At 53.3% G+C, this 18,430-nt stretch overlaps 1 protein-coding gene across 5 annotated transcripts in view; it reads right to left on the bottom strand.

The window, feature by feature from the left end:
- The window catches only part of Zmiz1 (zinc finger MIZ-type containing 1), a 201,137-nt gene that overhangs the window by 4,802 nt on the left and 177,905 nt on the right, over window positions 1–18,430 (bottom strand). For 3 of the 5 annotated variants that reach the window (XM_050138033.1, XM_050138034.1, XM_050138037.1), the window contains 16 exons: window positions 17,997–18,111; window positions 16,928–17,145; window positions 15,934–16,132; window positions 14,794–15,084; window positions 12,124–12,306; window positions 11,316–11,393; window positions 10,509–10,683; window positions 9,926–10,067; window positions 8,397–8,607; window positions 7,248–7,353; window positions 6,624–6,784; window positions 5,852–5,919; window positions 5,613–5,681; window positions 4,959–5,203; window positions 3,671–3,837; window positions 422–679 (listed from right to left, as the gene is read on the bottom strand). In XM_050138033.1, coding sequence (XP_049993990.1) covers window positions 422–679; window positions 3,671–3,837; window positions 4,959–5,203; window positions 5,613–5,681; window positions 5,852–5,919; window positions 6,624–6,784; window positions 7,248–7,353; window positions 8,397–8,607; window positions 9,926–10,067; window positions 10,509–10,683; window positions 11,316–11,393; window positions 12,124–12,306; window positions 14,794–15,084; window positions 15,934–16,132; window positions 16,928–17,145; window positions 17,997–18,111 — 2,686 coding nt within the window. The remainder of the gene's footprint in view (window positions 1–421; window positions 680–3,670; window positions 3,838–4,958; window positions 5,204–5,612; window positions 5,682–5,851; window positions 5,920–6,623; window positions 6,785–7,247; window positions 7,354–8,396; window positions 8,608–9,925; window positions 10,068–10,508; window positions 10,684–11,315; window positions 11,394–12,123; window positions 12,307–14,793; window positions 15,085–15,933; window positions 16,133–16,927; window positions 17,146–17,996; window positions 18,112–18,430) is intronic. The other 2 variants (XM_050138035.1, XM_050138036.1) reach the window with 2 other exon arrangements.

Raw genomic sequence — 18,430 nt, 5'->3', positions numbered from 1 at the left:
GCAAGACGATGGTGGGACACCATTCTTAGCCCTTCCCCTGCCCAGGCCAGAAGGTAGATACAGAAATAGCAAGCTCGACATGGGGGTGTGAGGGAGGCTGTGGGAAGAAGGGCAAGGACCCTCTTGTACTATCTCCAAGGCCCTGACTGGAGGGACCCTGCAAGAACCTAGGTAGAAAAGGGGTAGGCCTAGGGAACAGGACTATTGGGCCAAGGGGTTGATGGGTGGGGGTGGGCCTCACATGACATATCTCCATATGGGGCATCCTAGTGCTAGAATCAGAGGAGATTGGCTGGGGCCCACCCACCACCCACCCACTTTTCCACCCGAGGCCTTGAGCCCTTAAGTACCCCCCTTCTCTTGGGAAGGTCCCGGTGCCATGCCTGGCCCCAGACCGAGGTGTGTGGTGACCCCAACTTACATCCAGTGAAGGTTCCGGCATGTCGGATGCTCCCTGTGCTCCGGCCTGACCCTCTAAGGCTGAGGAGGGGTTAAAGGTCAGGTCGCTGTGTGGATGGTTGCTGGGAGGAGCGGCCTGTGGTGGCTGCCGGGGAGGCTGGGAAGGAGGAGGAGCCCCACTGTGATGTAATGGAGGCCCTGCCTGGCTGCTGGGGTGTGGTACGTGCAAACCTTGTTGTATGGAGGGATGGGGCTGGTCAGAACTGCCAGCGTGGGGCATCTGTGGAGGAGGAGAGAGCAGGAGAAAAGAGAGGTGAGGTGACGAGGCACAACGACGGATGCCTGGAGAAAATGAACCCCGAACAAACCAGGAAGTAACGGACTTCAAACAAGGGAGCCCCTCACGAAGAACAATGGTCTGGGGTTGGGGAGCAGAACAGAAAATCAAAAAAAAAAAAATCTATCCTTTCCGGAATCTGACAACCAGGAAGGCTGTAAAGGGACACGTGGGGAAGGGGGTCTCACTCGAGCCAGGCGTAGACCAGAAGGCTCCCCACCCCCACACTGTCACAACGAACAACAGCGAGGGCAGAATGGACAAGCAAATGGACGTGTTTCTGGGAAGCGGGTAGCTGTTGGCAGCGTGGTGCAGGCTCCCCAGGGCTAGGGCAGTGCAGAGCAGGCGTGGACGTGGCACGGGTAGGCGTGCAGCTCAGGACTGGGAGTGTGACCCGCCAAGTGGGTCCCCGGCTGGCAATAAGACAGGTGCTTTGCCTGCCTCCCACCCAGGATGGAACTCATCTGATGATAAAACGGCAGATCAGGGAGAGAACCAGGCTTGCCAGGGGCATTTTAGGGTACAGCCTAAAGGCCATACCACCTTGATCAGCAACGGGTTTCACGCTGGGGCTGCTGAGGAACAGGGCAGTGTGACCCTAACAGGTTAACTAGGGAATTCATCCCTTCTAATTGGCAATGCATCGGAAATCAGTTGGCTGTGAGTATAAGGGTTTTTATGTATACACATGCCTGCTGAATGCTTCTTGCTCTCTCAAGTAGACCCTTCAAAGCAGAAGGCCTGAAGCTGCTCTCTGGCAAAGGCTTCTGCCTGCTCTATGCATTCAAACAGGGCCACCAGTCCCACTTACATACTGCCAAGGACACATCAGCCTGGTGACCAGATGCTTGCCTGGTCTCAGATGACTATTATCCCTGCCCTGTCTCCATGTCTAGGTTCTTCCTTGCTGGGTTAGCAAGCGGCAATCACGCCACCCTTGGTCTCCCAGACCCCACTTCCTCTTCCCATTTCTGCTAAAAGCTGCTCCCTAGGTCTGCCATGATCTGGTCTCTACCAAAGTCCTGGTGTATCCTTTCTTTGTGGGGTACAGGACTCCACTCCAATGTAACACTAGTATCACAGTGCTCCCCAGTTCAGGTCCCTAGGTGACCCACATGTGGCATGTGTGAAGGGGCTGGAAGAAAAGGCCACAAAGGGTGAGGAGCCAGTTGGGAGTTCTCACTTAGCTCACTGGAGCAGAGTTCCCCGGTACCCATCTTGAGGGAGCAGAGAGGAACTCTAGACCCCCATGAACAGCTCAGCTCAGCTCAGGGCTGAAATCTTGGATCCCATGATTCCCTCTGATCCTACAAAATCTCTGATCCTCTGTCCACTTGACCTTGCCAAGAGCCAGAATGCCTTGAGCCAGCTGCTGTGTCTGCTGCTTGGTGTGGGAGAATTCTTGCATAAATCAGTGCTTGGCTATAACCAACTAGCCTATCCTGGACTGCATGAGAGCCCTCTGACCACCTGCTCAGACAGGGCCAGGCTGCTTTTAGACAGCAGACGTACTAAGGGTTGGCCTGGGATTGTCTCCCCCATGTGGTTGTTTTTAGGGGAGATGACAGAGCTGAGAAAGGACCAGGTGCACCTTGGGAGAATCCTGGAGGAGCTCTTAGGTTGATTCTGATACAGAGGCCTCTACATACAGTCTCGGTGGCAGAGTGAACCAAGAAGCAAAAAAAGTTTGGCTTGTAAGAGGACATACAGTCCATGGTCCAAACCTTCATAGGCAGACAATATGCATTTTTCTTTTTTTCTCTTTCTGGTTTTTTTTTTTTTTTTTTTTTTTGGGCAGGCTCTCAAGTATCCTAGGCTGACCTCAGACTTGCTATGCAGCTAAGGAGGACTCTGACCTTTACATGCCCCTGCCTCTATCTCTGAGTTTTGAGATTGCACGTCTGTATCACGTCCTGTCGATGCAGTGCTGGGGAAGCGCTCCTCCGATGGAGCTACATCACCAGCCAGAATACTCGTTCTTACTGAGAACCGGGAATGCGTGACACCTTTCTTCCAGGCCACGTGAGAGAGGATGAGAAGACCCCCGTCGGTCTTCCGACAGAGGTCCTCCTACCCCACTACCAGGCACTGTGGAAAACTCTGGACCCTCTCTGGCTGGCATTCCTATCTGTGGTCCTTACCGCTCAGGTGAGAGCCTAAAATGATGAGGCCCTGCAGAAGTCACTCCCAAACCTTCACTGCTCTTCCTCTACCCCAGCTCCTTAAGAAGGTATGTTTTGTGAGCACAGGCTCAGTGTGCCTTATTAATCCTGACCCAGGAGCATTTGCTACCCTAGTGCACAACAGTTTAGCAGTCCAACCGAGGAGGGCTCGAGAATGGCCAGCTCTCTTGCCACGGTTGCTAGAGCCGCAGGAAGGGATGGCTTGTGGTTAGCTCTGTGCATCTTGCTCCAAGGAGGTGTTCCCAGGCACGTGGAACATGCCAGTAAACAGGAGACAAGACAAGGAGGGCAAGACCTCAGTGAGGTCAGATGTCCTGAAACCTTCTGTTGGCAGGTGATGGTGAGACCCCGAATGAAAAGATTCAGATCCCTGGAGACTAAGTGTCTAAGCATGGGACCCATTTCCCGGGGGCTGGAATCAGAGGAGAGTTGGATGAGTGTATGTAAGTGGAGCTTGGAGGTAGTCCATGGGGACGCACGAGGAAGCCTGGAGCTTGCTTAATTTCAAGAGAACCCAGAGTTTTCACTAAACCAGTCAAGTTAACAGATGAGGACCAACCACGCCAGCTTCTCCCTTTTTTCAGAGCCCTCAGACCTAATTCTTACTTTTTCTTTTTGTTGAGGAAGGAACCAGGGTACTTACATCACACTATCCCAAGGGAGAGCACCCCTGCCTCAGTCAGCCCCAGATGAGGCTGGGAATGGAACACAGGCCAATGGAAAGGCTGAGACACAAGTTGAAGGTACTCACAGTTTCCTGCATGGGGTGGCTGAGGGGTTTCTCGAGGGCAGCCATGTTGTTGGGCATGTCCGGTGGGTGAGAGAGCTGGGGGGGACCATGCATGAAGTCGTTCATAGATGTCCCTCCGGGATTCCCATGGGGGAAGTCAAAATTGCCATGGCCCTGGTAGTTGTTTCCTGGGATGGAATTAAGATGGGGTGGAGGGAGGTCATCTAGAGGGAAGGTGGTCACCCTCAGCTGACAGTCAAAAAGCCAAGTTCATGCCGTTCCTCGAAACAGGCAGGCATGGCTGCTATATAATGAAGCAGTCATGCTTTCGGATGGGATGGGGTACCCCAGGTATGTGCAAATGCAACACCCTCACCCCAGGTGAGTGGGCTGCTCCTCTGTTACAGAAGGGCAGAAAGGCCAGAGACACTGGAAGAGGCTCAATCTGAGACGAGAACAGGAGTTGCTGGGCTGCTGTCTACTGGGGCCATATTTCCTACCAACCCCAAACCCAGGGGGCTATTCCGCCGTGTCCAAGAGCACCAGGCTCCAGATGATAAACCAGCCTCTCCAGCCACTGTATCCATGGTGATGGTGAGACACAGTCAGAATGCTGGGATGTCAGGGTCCTGAGGCTGTGGACTTAAGTCAGTAAACTAATGACTTTGGTCCACTAATGTCCTGGGCACCTTGAAGAGCTAAGATGACAGAGCTGAGTGACAGGGTGACCATCCTCAAACAGGTATTTTCTAGTCTGGAATTGATGAGAATGAGACTGAGTGACAGTGGCCTGGGTAAGAAAAGGATAGGGCTCCAGGGCCTAGGCTCTCTCTGGGAGACCGGGAGACGCAAAAGAACATGGCGGGTAACCTGGCAGAGCAGGCTGCGCAATCTTTGGGCTTGGACCATTATTCCCCCAAGTCTGGAGGCCTGAGGACTATTTTCAGAGGGAACGTTCCCTCTGCCCCACCCCCTTGTATTTTTAAGACTTATTTTTTTTTATGTGTATGAGTGGAATGTTTTGCCTGCATGTAAGTGTATGCCTGGTGCAGGTGGAGTTCCGAAGAGAGCATTGAATCCCTTTACACCGCAGTTATGGTTGGTTGTGAGTCATGTGGGTTCTGGGAATCGAACCCAGGCCCTCTGCAAATACAAGTGGTTTTAACACTGAACCATTTATCCGGCCCCACTCCGACTTTCTTCTCCCATTCTGTACCTGATACCATCAATTTTTGCTACATAGAAATCCCAAGTCCCCAGTGGACCCAGACTGGCCTCTTCTCTCCCTATCCAGTATCACATTACTTACCTTGGCTGCTGTAATCGTTGGAACTGGTGCCCCCAGGAGGAGGTGGGAGGGGGTAGGGAGATGGGCCAGGGCCCAGAGCAGCGATCATCTCCATGACATTGGGCATGATCATCTGGCTGGGGCTCATAGTTTTAAACCGCTTTGAGGGGATGCCATCAGGGTCATCCTTGATGTGGAGGTCTGACTTGATGGGCACTGGCCGCCAGCTGCATGTGGGGTCAATGGTGACCTCTTCAAACTCGGAGCTGGCGGGGACAGCAAAGGAGGCAAAACTGAGGCTTAGAGTCCCTAGTTTTGGAGAGAAGATTATGTCTACCCTCCTATGTCAGAGCTGCATATAGGGCAGAGGCCTAGTGGGGTTCACATCTTTGGTGAAATGGGGACACTGATTCTTAGAAAAACAGAGCCTGGGGTTGCTGAACCCAAGAACTTACCCCCACCCTCTACCCCCCTCCAAAAAAAGAGAGAAGTTTCTGCACTGGCTGAGTTCTGTCCCTTCTAGAACACACTGGCCTCCAGGTCCAGGAATTCCCAAGGTCAGGCTGCAGATTGGCGGCTGCCTAGGAAGTACTCAGGACTCTCTATACCCCTCGCCCCCCGCTTTTCCCTCTCCTCCAAGCCAGGCTGAACCCCTCTAGTGGGGACTTCACTTACTGTTGGATGGCATTCAGGATCCCCCACATATACTGATCCACCTCTAGACCCTCAAGCAGAGCAGTTTTACTGAAAAAGAAGAACAAGGCTTGGTCTTTGCTCCTGGAGGCAGGGCACAGCCCACCCAGCACCACCATCCTGCCACTGCGAGACCCATGCCTCTGCAGGGGCCTGTTTCACCTGAGGGGTAAACAGAGCAGCTTAGAGCCCCAAGAACAGGCCAAGTGAGCACCACTTACTTGCACACAGGACACCTCCAGGTCCCTCGCTCACAATTCAGCTGGAGGTATGACTCCAGGTCAAAGCACTGTGGAAGCAGGAGACAGATAGGTAAGATTAGCACTGTCTGAGACACCTTACCTTGGTTCTGGACCCACAGGAGGAATGTCCTGCCGTGTCTACTGCTCCTGTACAGCAGCCCTCACCTACCATTTCCCTGTCCTTAAAGCCCCTCTGGACCCTGCACCCCATCCAAGTCTCACTGCCTTTGTCTCTTACTGAGGCCAGGAGCAGTGAAGCCTCTGGCAGTCCCTTTAGTACAGTTCAGGGACCCAGGATGAATCTGATCAAGTTCAGCAGTCTGGATCAGATAAAGCGATCACATCGCCTCTCAACACCTACGCACTCGGAGGGAAGCCAGTCTGCCACCCAGCTTTCAGGATGGACCATGCTGTAGAAGACAGTATACCTGGGCCCCGTGACCCTTGCACCCCTGTTCTAGGACACATACCCTGGGCATCCCCCTTTGCTGGCCTGGGTTGTCTCCTTCCTGAAAACCTGCTCAGGGCAGGTCCCTAAACAGGCCTGTGGTGTCTAGTCATAACTTCCTGCTGGCCTTCAATAGCTGATTGTCTAACTGTATTTTGGTACTACCACCACCGGGACCCCAGAGATGGACTTGAAAGGAACAAAGACGCCTGAGAGCATGGCTGCCAATGGCCATGATGTCCTTTGTCACCCTGCCAATTCCGTGCAGCCCGCCTCAGAGGGGCACTTCCCGGGACTGCTCACCTGCACATGCTTGCAATCGTGGCCTCGAGCAGGCAGCTGTATGCGCCGGAATGTGATGGGGCACTTCAGAGACACCTTGATGGCTGTCTGCTCCACACCATCCTCCCCGTTGAGAGTTGTGTTGCCCGAGGAGGCGGCCACACTGCTGAAATTCCGCTTGACTGTGGAGGAGGAGGCACAGGGTGAGGGCTGGGTGTTCTGCCGAGGTTGGGGCTAAGCAAGTTCCTGAACATGTTCTGGATATGCCATATCCCCGCCCCACGCCCTGCCTCGCCTTCCACATGTGATGCATGAGGGAGACAGGACCGAGGAGAGCCCCTTTTCTGAAGAACAGACTCCACCCTCACTAGGAACAGGAACTTTCTGCAAAGCTCGCAGAAACCCAAGTCTGGTGCTCCTCTGATTTAACTGGGTCAGCAAAAAGCCCTCAGGCACTTCTGCACTTAGTTCTGCGAGTGTAGGAATAGAAGCCAGACTGCACAGTGGTGTTCAAGGGCTTAAGAGGGGAACACTAAGGAACAGAACTATAGATAGGAGGGGCAGTACATCCCACAAGAGGTGCTCTAGGGCTTGGCATCCTGGGCATTACCATCTCTTGGGCCCAGTCCCTCCCACCCGACTCACTTTTTGTGATGCAGTGCTCGGCAGGTAGTAGGCGCTTCTTGAGGAGGCCCTGCAGCACGGAGCGCACGGAGGGCCTGTGTACCAGCTGCAGCACGAAGAGGTGAGACTGCAGAGAGAGCAGGAAGCTCAGTGTGACCCACAGTTCCCATACCTGCCCTGTCTGCAGCATATGTGACCCAAGCTGCCCCATGCCCAAGGGTTTACAGGACCTCAATGATGCCTCTTTAGGAGAGGGTACCCCAGGATGAGGGAGAAAGAGGGGCTCGGAAAGCAGAATGAGCCCCGGGACTAAGAGGCTGGGTTTTGAAATGACTGCCTATGTTCGAGGCTAACATGGTAGAATTTACACTGAAAAGGCTCCTGGTTGAGGTTACAGCACACAAGGCACCAGGACGAGGCTCCAGTATATTCCTGCTCTCCTGTCCTAACTTCTCATCCTTCTTGTGCCAATCTCCCCCTAGGAATCCTTCTAGGATCATGTATTCCAACTCTCATGCTATGGCTGTGCAGCCTCAGGAAGCATCCCCATCTACAGGTTCAATTTCTTTGGCCTCATCCCCTCTGCATTGTCAGACAGGACTGAGTGTTTCCCTTTGGATCGTTCAGAGACACTAACAGAGTAAGGCAGGCAATTTACTTCCCTGTTAAGTATCCTAGGGAAGCCCTGTGTCCCCGCCTCTGATTTCTAGGGACAGGGGGAAAGTTCTGTGGTGGTCTCAAATCACAGACATTGGAGGGATATGCAATGTGTCTGTGTGTGCACATGTGTGCACGAGGGAGTGCATGTATATACATCCTCTCCGCAGCCCCTCTAAGACAACACGAATTGGTTTACCTCCACATTTAGCAGAGGTGGGGGGCGGGAGGTGGAAATATGAAAATTTCAAAGAGGTAAGAGTAGGTCACAGCTTTGGCCTGGCCGTTGGGATGAGGTGCTCGTGCCTGGGGTGGCACCAAGGAATAAAGGGGAGGTGTGTGGGATCCCAATGGAGGCAGAGTGCAAAGGAGAAATGACTAAGTATAACAGAAATGGCCAGAGGACAGCAGCTTAGATCACGTTGGGGATGGAGAACCATGTCCCAGGGGATGCCTCAGGACTCAAGGGGGACCAAGGCGATGCTCCCAGTCCTGTCTGCCCACCCTACTCACACAGCAGCAGGCGGTGACAGTGATCTGGATGGTGTTACGGCCCGGCTGGCATACATGCTTGAGGTGCAGGGGCTTGTGGGAGGTCTTGTTGTCGCCTCGCTCGATCGTGAGGGGTGTGGCGTTGACGCTGACCTGCACCGAGGCTGGCCAGTTGGTGTTCATCTGGCGATCCTCATGATGGTAGCACTTGAACTGCAGTTCCAGGTCTGACCTGAGGAGAGCCCGGGATGGGCACAATCACCCTGAGTTCCTAGGGACCCTCCCCCGTGGCCACAGCCTTCCCTTCCCTCACCCCAGAGCAGCGGTTCTCAACCTTCTTAATGCTGCAACCCTTTAATGCAGGTTCCTCATGTTGTGGTGACCTCCGAGCATAAAATTATTTTGTTGCTACTTCATAGCTGTTATTCTGCTACTGTTATGAATTATAATACAAATAGCTGATATATGATCCTCAATGGGGTTGGGACCCACAGGCTGAGAACCACTGCCCTAGAGATTCTATTTTCCCTACTAATCCAAATCCATCCTAACATCCCAAGCCCTTACATTTCCATGTAAGCCACTCCCATAGCCCTGGCTATCCTGTCTGCTTTCGAGTGACTCTTTTTCCCTAAGAGAGTCAGAAGGACAGAAGGAAAGATGTTTGACCAGACCAGCAGTAATGCTGATTGTGGCTTTGGGGCCATCTCCAGGTGGTGGCAGGGACAGCATCTCTGGCCCATTTTGTTTGTGTATTCTGAAGCCTCAGGACTCCCACCGTAACAGCTCAGCTACTGTGTCCTGAATGCCCATTCTGTTTTGCCTGTGACAGCCACGGGTTGCCCAAAGTTGTGTGATTTCAAACACGCTGGGAGCAGAGAACCCCTTCCAGCTTTTAGGATGCTCAACTAAGCAGCTGGGGTGGGAGGGGGCTCTATGTCAGTCTCTGGGTGACCAAAGATCAGGAGGGCTTTTGGAATCTCTAAGCCCCCAATTCAAGTCTTAGCTTTACTTTGTGTGTTGAGAACACACATTCTTTAAGATACTCCTCCAGCCTCAGTCTTCCCTTCAATCAAAAGGAAAAGCACTGCCTCACAGACAGAGTCTGGCCCATGACTTGAGCACAACCCTAAGGGTGAGCAGTACCAGACAGTGGTCACCTCCTGGCAATCAACAGAGCTTGGGGAGCCTACCTAGCCCAGTTCTGCTGTTCTCAATTGCCTCCTCTCGTCACACTGGCAGCTTTGGCCACAAACCACGGTCAGGCTGACGGCATTTCCTTTTGCTAATTCATCACCTTGACGAGATACCCTCTTCCCAGCCTTTAGGGCTCTGTTAGCCTCCCTACCGTCTGGAAAATCCTGTCAACACTTAGAACTAGGCTAAGAGCTGTTCCTAGTTGTTGAGGCTTAGTCCCTCTCCTGTGAGTTCCTTGTGACATCCCCGGGGCTTGGCATAGTGCACGGCCCTATCAATGATGCTTAAGAGGTGAGTGGCAGGAAGCTGCTGCCAGCACCTGTGCAAGGCAGCCGCCATGCAGGTCACCTCACCTCCACATCAGCGTCTGATGAACCGTGGGCCGCAGGTGGAACACATGGTTGCTGACAGCCAGGTTGTGCTCCAGGCGGAAGGGCTCCAGAACCACGCCATCCCGCACAGGGAATGTGAGTCGTAGCTCATCATTGTGGTTGGCTGGGCAAAGACAAGGACCATGTAAGTGGCAAGCACCCCGGGGCTGGAGTGGGACTCACTCACCCATGTGACACTGCCTTGGGAAGCATGCTCAAAGAACATGAATGTGGGCCAAGAGCCACAGAAAGTACTGGTGTACTTAAGCACATGACTGAGAGTCTGTGGCTTCCTTTAGCTCAGTTGGCTCACCCCACCACATAATCCCAATTCTCTCACTGGCCTCTGTGTCCCTGAAGCCCCAGGCTCTTCCTGGTGGCCAAGAGAGAGTCCAGCCCCCACACGAAATGTTCCAGGGAGAGAGGAATCCTTGCTCTCAGTCCCTCTGTCCTTTCTGCCTAACTTCTACCCCAGGTAGCCCAGCTTCTGAGCCCTCTGACCCTGCTCACTGGGGGGCTCCGGATGGAGCTAACTGAAGAGGAATGGAGAGTGTGGGATCCTCACCTGGGGGTGGTGGCAGAGCGCTCATATTTGGCTTGATGTCAGGTGGGAAGGGTGGCTTGACATCTTGGCTGGGGGACAGGTAGGGAGGTATGCTGCTCCCGGGAGTCATGGGGGGTGTGGGGTTCCCTGGAACAGGCGAGTGGGGGTAATTTGCCACAGGAACCGGCCTGGGAGGCTGGGAAAAGATAATCAGAAATAGGTTATAGACTCACAGGAAGACAACTGGTTGAGACTGTGGACATATACTCTATTGTCGGCATCAAAATCCAACCCCAGGGCTGCTCCTCATCCCAAGGGAGGGGAGTCACCAGAGGACACTCCCACCTGCAGGATCTTTCTCCTTTTGGAGGACAGGAGGGACTTGGAAGGACCCCATCCCTTTTCAAAACACTCTGCTGATTCCCTCAGGTCAGGTTCCCTCAGCCAGGTGTCAAAGGGGACACATAGGCTGTGTGCTAACGACTTGTCTAACCTACAGCAGAAAGAAAGGGCAGCTGGCCTCCCCACACTGTGATTCTAGTCCACATTCCCCTGAGCTGCTGGGGGCAGGGCGGAGTCCCAGTCCCCAGGATCCTTTCTCTGTCTGATGTTCTGTAGGGCTCATGCTTGGCCTTGGTGACCTAGCAGAGCAGTGGACTAGGTCCTGAATGTATCCATGTCTCAGCAGATGACCAAGAAGTATATCCTCCATCTGTGCACCCCTCCAAACATGCAGAGATGCTGGGGCAGGAAGGGGAAGTGTTTGAGCCACCTGCTGCCACCTGCTGAGGGTCAGCTTGACACTCTTAAGACTAAAATGGCACTCACCCTGTTGACGTTCCCTTGGCTGTAACTGCTGTAGCTGCTTCCAGAGAAGGTGTTATTCTGCCCATTAAACTGTTCTGGCTGTTGGAATAAAACAGGAATGAGTGGAAGGCAGAAGAGCCCCATGGTCTGGCCCCCTTGGAGACAGGAGTGCGCTGGGGAAGAGGAACTAAGAAGGGTCTTCGGGACCAGGGTGGGAAGCAGAAGGCCCCGAGCTCTGCCCCCCCTTTTTCCACAGATGCAACTTTAGTAAGACTCCGGAACAGCATCAGGTAGGGTGCCGGAGTGGGAGCCAAGATGGGAAATGAACACACCACATGGGCCACCCAAGCTGGCGTAGTGTAAGCTATGGAGGGGTTTTCCCTTCTGAGCACGCATTCTGCAACGATGGCAGCAGAAAGGCTAAATGCTCACAGATCTTTATCGCAGCAGCACCGTAAAAGTGAAAAACAAGAAGTGAACACTGAGAAAGAAGTGAGGTAGATAGAGAACAGAGATACTCTGGAAAATAAGTAATAAGCATACAACGATGGGGGGGCGGCAGACTCAAGATTACAGGGGTAGTTTTGTTTTGTCCTTCGGAATTGTGCCGCCTCTGCCATCACTACCTCATGTACTGTGAAGAAGGGAAAAAGACGACGACCATCTGAACTCATGAGAACAGGGTCCTCCTCACAGACACAACTAAGCACCCAGAGAACAGCAGGATATCCCCCTGCCTCTCGATTCCTTCAGGAATACACACAGGGTCAGAATGCCGTTGAAGACTGGGGTTAGAGATGTGAGTGCCTAGGGTAAGGGGGGGACTCACCTTGTAATACTGCCCCATGTTGACCGTGGGGGGTGGGTACTGCCCAGTGCTGGGTTGGCTCGGCATCCTTTGTCCAGGGTAGTTGGGAGAAGTAAGTGGCCTTGGAGGGTTGGGGGTGGGGTACTGGCCTGGCTGGGTGGGGAACTGGCTGTTTGGTCCATATTGCTGGTTTCCATAGTTAGGCTGTAGGAATGGAGAAAGGTCAGGAGTAGGTCAGCAGTGATGTGTCACTATGTTTATTTACCCAAACGCCAGGTCTAGCTTATTTTTTTTTCTCTAAAAAATATTTATATGCATATTTCCCACAAATATGTATGTGCACCATGTGTATGCCTGGTACCTGTGAAAGTCAGAAGGTATCAGTACCGCTGGAACTAGAGTTATGGATGGGTATGAGCCATCATATGGGTCTGGTAGCTGAACCTGGCTCCTCTGCAAGAGCAATCAGTGCTCTTAACCACTGAACTATCTCTTCAGCCCTGCCCCCAACTTCTCTTATTAGCTCTGCTGTCTCCTACCCATCACAGGGAAAGAATGAGCCAGAAAGTACTGGAAGCCTCTGCTTGCTCTGATGTCCAGGGACATGACATTCTGCCTGTCCAAATCATGGCCATCTCTCCATAAAACTATTCTTTTGGAAGCCCGTGCCCTTGGAACTCCACGGATGCTCAGAGCTTCTCAGCTGTGTCTTTGAGGGGTTCAATCCTAAAGCACTCCTTCGTTTCTCCAAATCCTTGTGCCTCCTCAGGCTGTGTTCCCCACTGTGTCAGGGAGATGTAGGTCACAGAATTTACTTCTAAGAGGTGACAACCCTTGCAGAGAGGCTGATCTGGGTATCACTGTTCTTACATCTCATACTGAACAAAACATCTACCCAGTGTTCCATTCTGATCAGTTTCAACCCACTCTCTATACAGCTGTGGGAGAACTAGTCAATGAAGAGGCAAGACAGCCCCTCCTGGAGAGGTGATTTAGAAAGGAGACAGTGCCACTTTCTGTCGCCTTCCCTATCTGGAACAGTGGATGATCCAGGGCACCTGTGACGTAGGTACCTAGAGCCGTCATCCTGGGGTCAATGGTTCCTTTCCTGTCTATTCAAGAATATTCCCTGTCTAAGAATCTTTCATTCTATAGGCTCCAATCTAGTTGGTGACAATGTTCCAGTGCCTGGAAGCATACGTCAGAGTGGGCAGTACTTAGGAACTTTTCATGATTTACTGTGGGACCCATCGGCTGTTCTGTGCCACAGTGAGCTCTCACTCTGGTGTGAAGTGGTTGCTACCCTCATGTTCATGAGGCTACATGAGTACTGTAGGGAATCAAACAACACAAATCCAGCCTGCAGCGGGGCTGTGACACTTCCAACACAGGATGAGCATGCTGCCATGAGGCAGAAGTCACAGGGACCATCCCCCATTCCCGGACCGTCTGGGAAGCAGCAATGCTTTGTGGAAGACTCCTTTAGTAAGAACAGAGGGCTTGGCCTCAATCAGAATTCTTAATAAGCAAGTCTTCTTTGGCCTGAGGGCAGCTACCTGGAGCTCAGAACATGCATGGCCAGTGTAGCGTGTTAGGAAAAACAACTGTGTTGGGCTGTGCTCTGGGAGTGAAGCCATCAGCTTAAGGCCCCCACCCAAGGGCAACCAGGGCTAGGAGGCGACCCATGGACCTTTGAATTTCTCTCCCTGAACTGGTGCTCTCTAGGTTGAGGCTCGGGGCTTGAGCTAGCCTCCTGGATGGACAGGAAACACCTAGCCCCTACTCCTGTGCCACAGGCTTAGCACACCTACACCAGTTACCACATCATCCCTTCTCTATGAGAGTGACTGCTGAAGGGACCTGTGGGGACACAGAGAACTTAGGCTCTTTGGGATAGAAATCCGCTTCAGGCTATGGTCTTGACCAGCAAGAAGGACGTGATCTGAGAGGGGGGATGGAGAGCTGGGGTGCCATGTTCAGGAAGGGGCTTCATGGGGTGTGCCAATGACAAACTTCACTAGGGTGGGCAGGGGGCTTCTGCCGGGCCAGGATCCTCATCTCTGTGTTGGCCAGTGGTTTTCTGAGTATCACTGAGGCCTGGTGACTTCCTTCCCCCCGACCTCACAGGGAGTTTGGGACAGTCTGCTGGGACTGTTTCCACCAGCGCCTCTGCTGGGTGACGCCAGAGTAGGCACTACTCTCAGTAGCGCAACTATCATGGAATAAGCCCCAGGGACACACTGCCTGCTACCTGATGGCCTCCCTGACACAGATGGCATGTACTAGAAGGTCTGGTGCTAGCCCTTGCTCCCTAGCCAGCTCCGTGCATGAAGGTCCTCACCCAAAGTCATCCAGACAGTATCTGAACCTGGACAGGAGCGAGCAATCATCATGGTTTCTGTTTCCACACCTGACTGCTCCAGGCAGGGCATTTCATAGTGTCACTGCCTTTTGCCCACCAGGCAACCTAGAGGCCATGATGTACTGTCAATATCATTGATAAATAATAAAACCTCTTTGACTTGCTGGGGGTCTTCCACAATAGAAATGCCATCAGTCAGGAGCTGAGGCTCCAACGCCTAACCTTTAGTTCAACTCTGGCAGCCAAACTATGCCGTTTCCAAGGCTCTGCCTATGGTCCTCATGTCAGGGCCCCTTCCTCTCCCATCTCCCATCTGCTGTCACACTTACCTCTCCTGGGTAGGGCCTCTTTATGCTCTGAATAGGAAGGGACTGGGGCCGGGGGCCTGGGTAGGTCTGCTGGGGCATCCTTTGCCCATGTGTGCCAAAGGGGCTGATGCCAGGTGGTCGGGGCTGGTTCATGCCCATGGGAGGGCCGCTCATCCCCGAGGGTGTCATGCCAGCTGCCATGCTGGCAGGGTTCATGCTGCCCCCCATGGAGGCAGGCCCCCGAGGCCCGGGTTGATTCATGAATTGGCTGTTATACGCCTGGGTGGGACCCATCTGGAAAGAGGAACACACCTTCAACGGGAGAAGAAGAAAAAAAAAAGAATAAAATGCCACATGCATTGAAAGTGCAGGGAGGGAAGGTTAGGGAGCTAAGGGGAAAGGGACACTTTCCCAAGTGGCTGCAGCAAGGAACTGGGATGTCTCCAGGGCTCACTGTTGCCCTCTGCAGGTCTCTTGGGAAAATGCAGCTAGGGTTTGGGTAGGACAAGGAGCAGTCACTCCAATGCACAGGCAGCATTCCCAGGGAGGCAGGCAGGGGACAGGTAAGTGGGCAAGGATGGGAGGGGGACAGGGAGGATACAGGAAGAGGAGGCGGATGAGGATGGAGGCTGAAGCCCTTTCCTGAAAGCCGTGGCCTTGCCCTTCGTCAGTGGCCAATGGATACACACCCTCTATACACTGAGTGTGACTAATATAGCCCACTTCTTCCTGCCCACCCTGTATCCTTCCTCCATGCTTCTGGTTGTGGGGCTCCCCTTTCCACACCCCACCCCATCCTTCTGAAGGTCAGAGGATTTATGATAAGGCCTGGGCAAAATCTACAAAGTAGGTTAATAGGACAATAGGGGCTTCAGAGGTGATTGGGGACAGGCTAGTAATAAAGTGTTTTTAGGCACAAAGCCTATTGTTCGGTAACCAGGAAGTCAGAGACCAACAGGGGACCTCTTCCCCATATGCACACATGAGCTACCATCCCACGCAGAACACAGCACACCAAAAACCCCTGCCACACCCAACCATGCCACCACACCCACACCCTAACATACACCCTTTTAGGGGCTTCCAAGGAGATGCGTTGTCACCTACACTCAAGATCTCCCCAGTCTGGGTGAGGCCAGACCAGGAGGCAGGAACCCTTACCGGTCCATACTGGTTTATATCCTTGTTCTGGGTCTCTTGCAAGGCTGCCACTGTAGCTGTGGCTGTGGCAGTGGCTGTGGCGGCGGCTGCTGCTACTGCAGCTGCAGCAGCAGCAGCAGCTGGTTGGGTGAAATCAGCAGGAGGCCGGGTGTGTGGAGGGATGCCCATGCCGGCAGGGGCACTAGGACCCCCAGGGTAACTGTGAAGGAGAAGCAAGGAGGAGTCAGAGAGTAATCAAATCTAAAGCTGAGTCTGGGACATGCTTGGGGCTGGGAGGAACACTACAGGGTTTTATCCACGCCTTCTGTGCACCCAGCGTGTGGATATGAGGCCCAGTAGGGGATCTGGGGCCTCCTGAGGTTGGCAGCGATTCTCGCTACTAGTGATAACTACGTCACTTGTTCCTCGAATTTTAGCTGGTGCTAAAGGTTTCCAATAGCCTCTCTGCTTTCCCTTGGCCACCACAACTTATCTTCTAGTGGACGCTGAGCTGAAAATTGTATGGTGCTGTGTGGCAGAAGTGTGGATGTGGGTTCAGGAATGTAAGACTCCTGTTTGGAATTACAAGGCCAGAAATCCAGGAACTTTATCCTTACAGCTAGGTGGACTGAGGTCAAGGTGCCTAGACAAGGAAGGGTGGCTTGCCTGCTTCTGTCCCTTCCTTGACGCAGGCTGAAGCTGGGGGCTCTAGTCTCTGTTTCATCTTTCCTCTACAGGGCAGAAAGAGTTAAGGAACTCTGAACAAGTGAAGCCCACTGTCACTGTTCTTCAGGTCTGCCAGTTCACCTTACTGACTTACAAGGAAGAGATAATGGAGCCTTTCTACCCCTGCTGGGCTGATGCCAGCCTGATAAAACAGTCGGCAACACTGTCCTCATATCCTGGACCAGGCAACGTGGAGCTGCAATTCAAGCCAGAGTCCTTGCTGGATGTAGGCAGGAAGGGTGGGCTAACACACCACTGCAGAAGGACACCACCCAGACTGGTCACTCACCTGGCTCCGAAGCCCCCGCTGCCGGGGTAGCCGGGTCGGCCATACATGTTGGGTTGGATATAGGGTTGTGCAGGGCCAGCTTTGGTGGAGAACTGTTGCTGCTGCCCTGCGAATTGTGGGGAGTTGAGGCCAGGGTTGCTGGTGCTCATGCCTGATGCCATGGGGTTGCCACCTGGATTCATAGGGTTGTTGGCATTGGCCATAGGGTTCCCGAGGACCTGCAAACAGAGAGAGTGGCTGTCACCGAGGTCAGTACCTGAGGTAGTGTGGACAAAGAGATGAGGAGAGGAAGGAAAAAGAGCAAACCATCACAGGGCAGGCACAACAGAGAGAAACACGGGGTATCTTGAATAGTCCCCAGAACCAAAATGGATCCAAAGGAGAGGGCTGAGAACTTCAGCCAGGATGGAGTGAGGCAAAGGGATAGCCCAGGCTCACAAAGTCAGCTCAAGTGGTCCCCAGGCTCCAGAGAGGGGTGTGAGGCCCTTGGCACGCACTAGCTCTGCCCATAGGGCCTGGGTGTCTAGAGCCTGTCTGTGGATGTGCAGGGAAGAATGATAGCTCCCTCTCTAGGACAGCCCAGCCCAAGTCCAGCAGTAGGAGACCCTCTGTTAGGACAGAGGCAAGGAGGAGAGAGAAAAGAGGAAGAAACAAGAATGAGAGTAGGCTTGATTAGGAAGGCAACAGGGGTTTGTAAGGCCCAGGCACACTTCACTGAAAGGTAACATCTTGGTAAAACCTAATCCAGACCTTTCAGGGTCAAGGGTTCCCAGCTTAGAAGTCTGAGGTCAGTGACACACGGGGTTTGTTTACATTACTAGAGTAAACATGGCCTCAGAAGAGAATGGCCTTCTCACAGAAGGCCTTGCAATGGGGATGGTCATAGAGACCTAGTTGTGGCCCTCCTGAAGTGACAATGGTCTGCAGCTGGGCATGTCCTAAAACTGGCTTCAGACCGTGAGGAGGGCTGTCACGGCATGGTGCCCTGGAGAACCTCCCTGCTAGTGGGGAAGGAGATAAGCGACATTTGTGCCTAGGAGTCATGGCAGGGAGCAGGACAGGTTCTTACCTGACTCTGGGATGTGTTTGTCACTCCCCACACCGTGGTGACCACGGACAGGGAGCCGGGAGGCTGATTGGTGTTCTGCTGCCAAGGGACCGAGTCATAAGGAAATGACCCATCACTGCAGAGAGAGAAGAGGTCTTTAGAGCTGGGGCAGGGCTCAGGGGACAGTGGACAGTGTCTTCACCTCACCATCCTAGCTCACCCTTGCCCCAGTGAGCCCTGGGACCTCAGATTATGGCAGTACTTTATGCGGAAAAGATGCCCTCTCCATAAGAACAGGCCAGGTAGCAGCGACCCTTCCTCATCACTGCAGGGGCCATACCCGTGGTGACTGCTTTAACGGGGCCCATAGTCCAGCAGCTATAGCCATGCAGTGAAGAAACCAGAGTGACCTAAAGCTCACTGTAAGCTCTTTCTTCAAGCATGCTTACTGCCCA

The sequence above is a fragment of the Alexandromys fortis genome, unplaced genomic scaffold, assembly GCF_014885135.2.
Source record: "Alexandromys fortis isolate MF-2015 unplaced genomic scaffold, M_Fortis_MF-2015_v1.1 scaffold_14, whole genome shotgun sequence".
Classification (NCBI taxonomy): Eukaryota; Metazoa; Chordata; class Mammalia; order Rodentia; family Cricetidae; genus Alexandromys; species Alexandromys fortis.
Note: the sequence above shows the minus strand (reverse complement) of the source record. Positions and strands in the feature narration are given on the sequence as shown.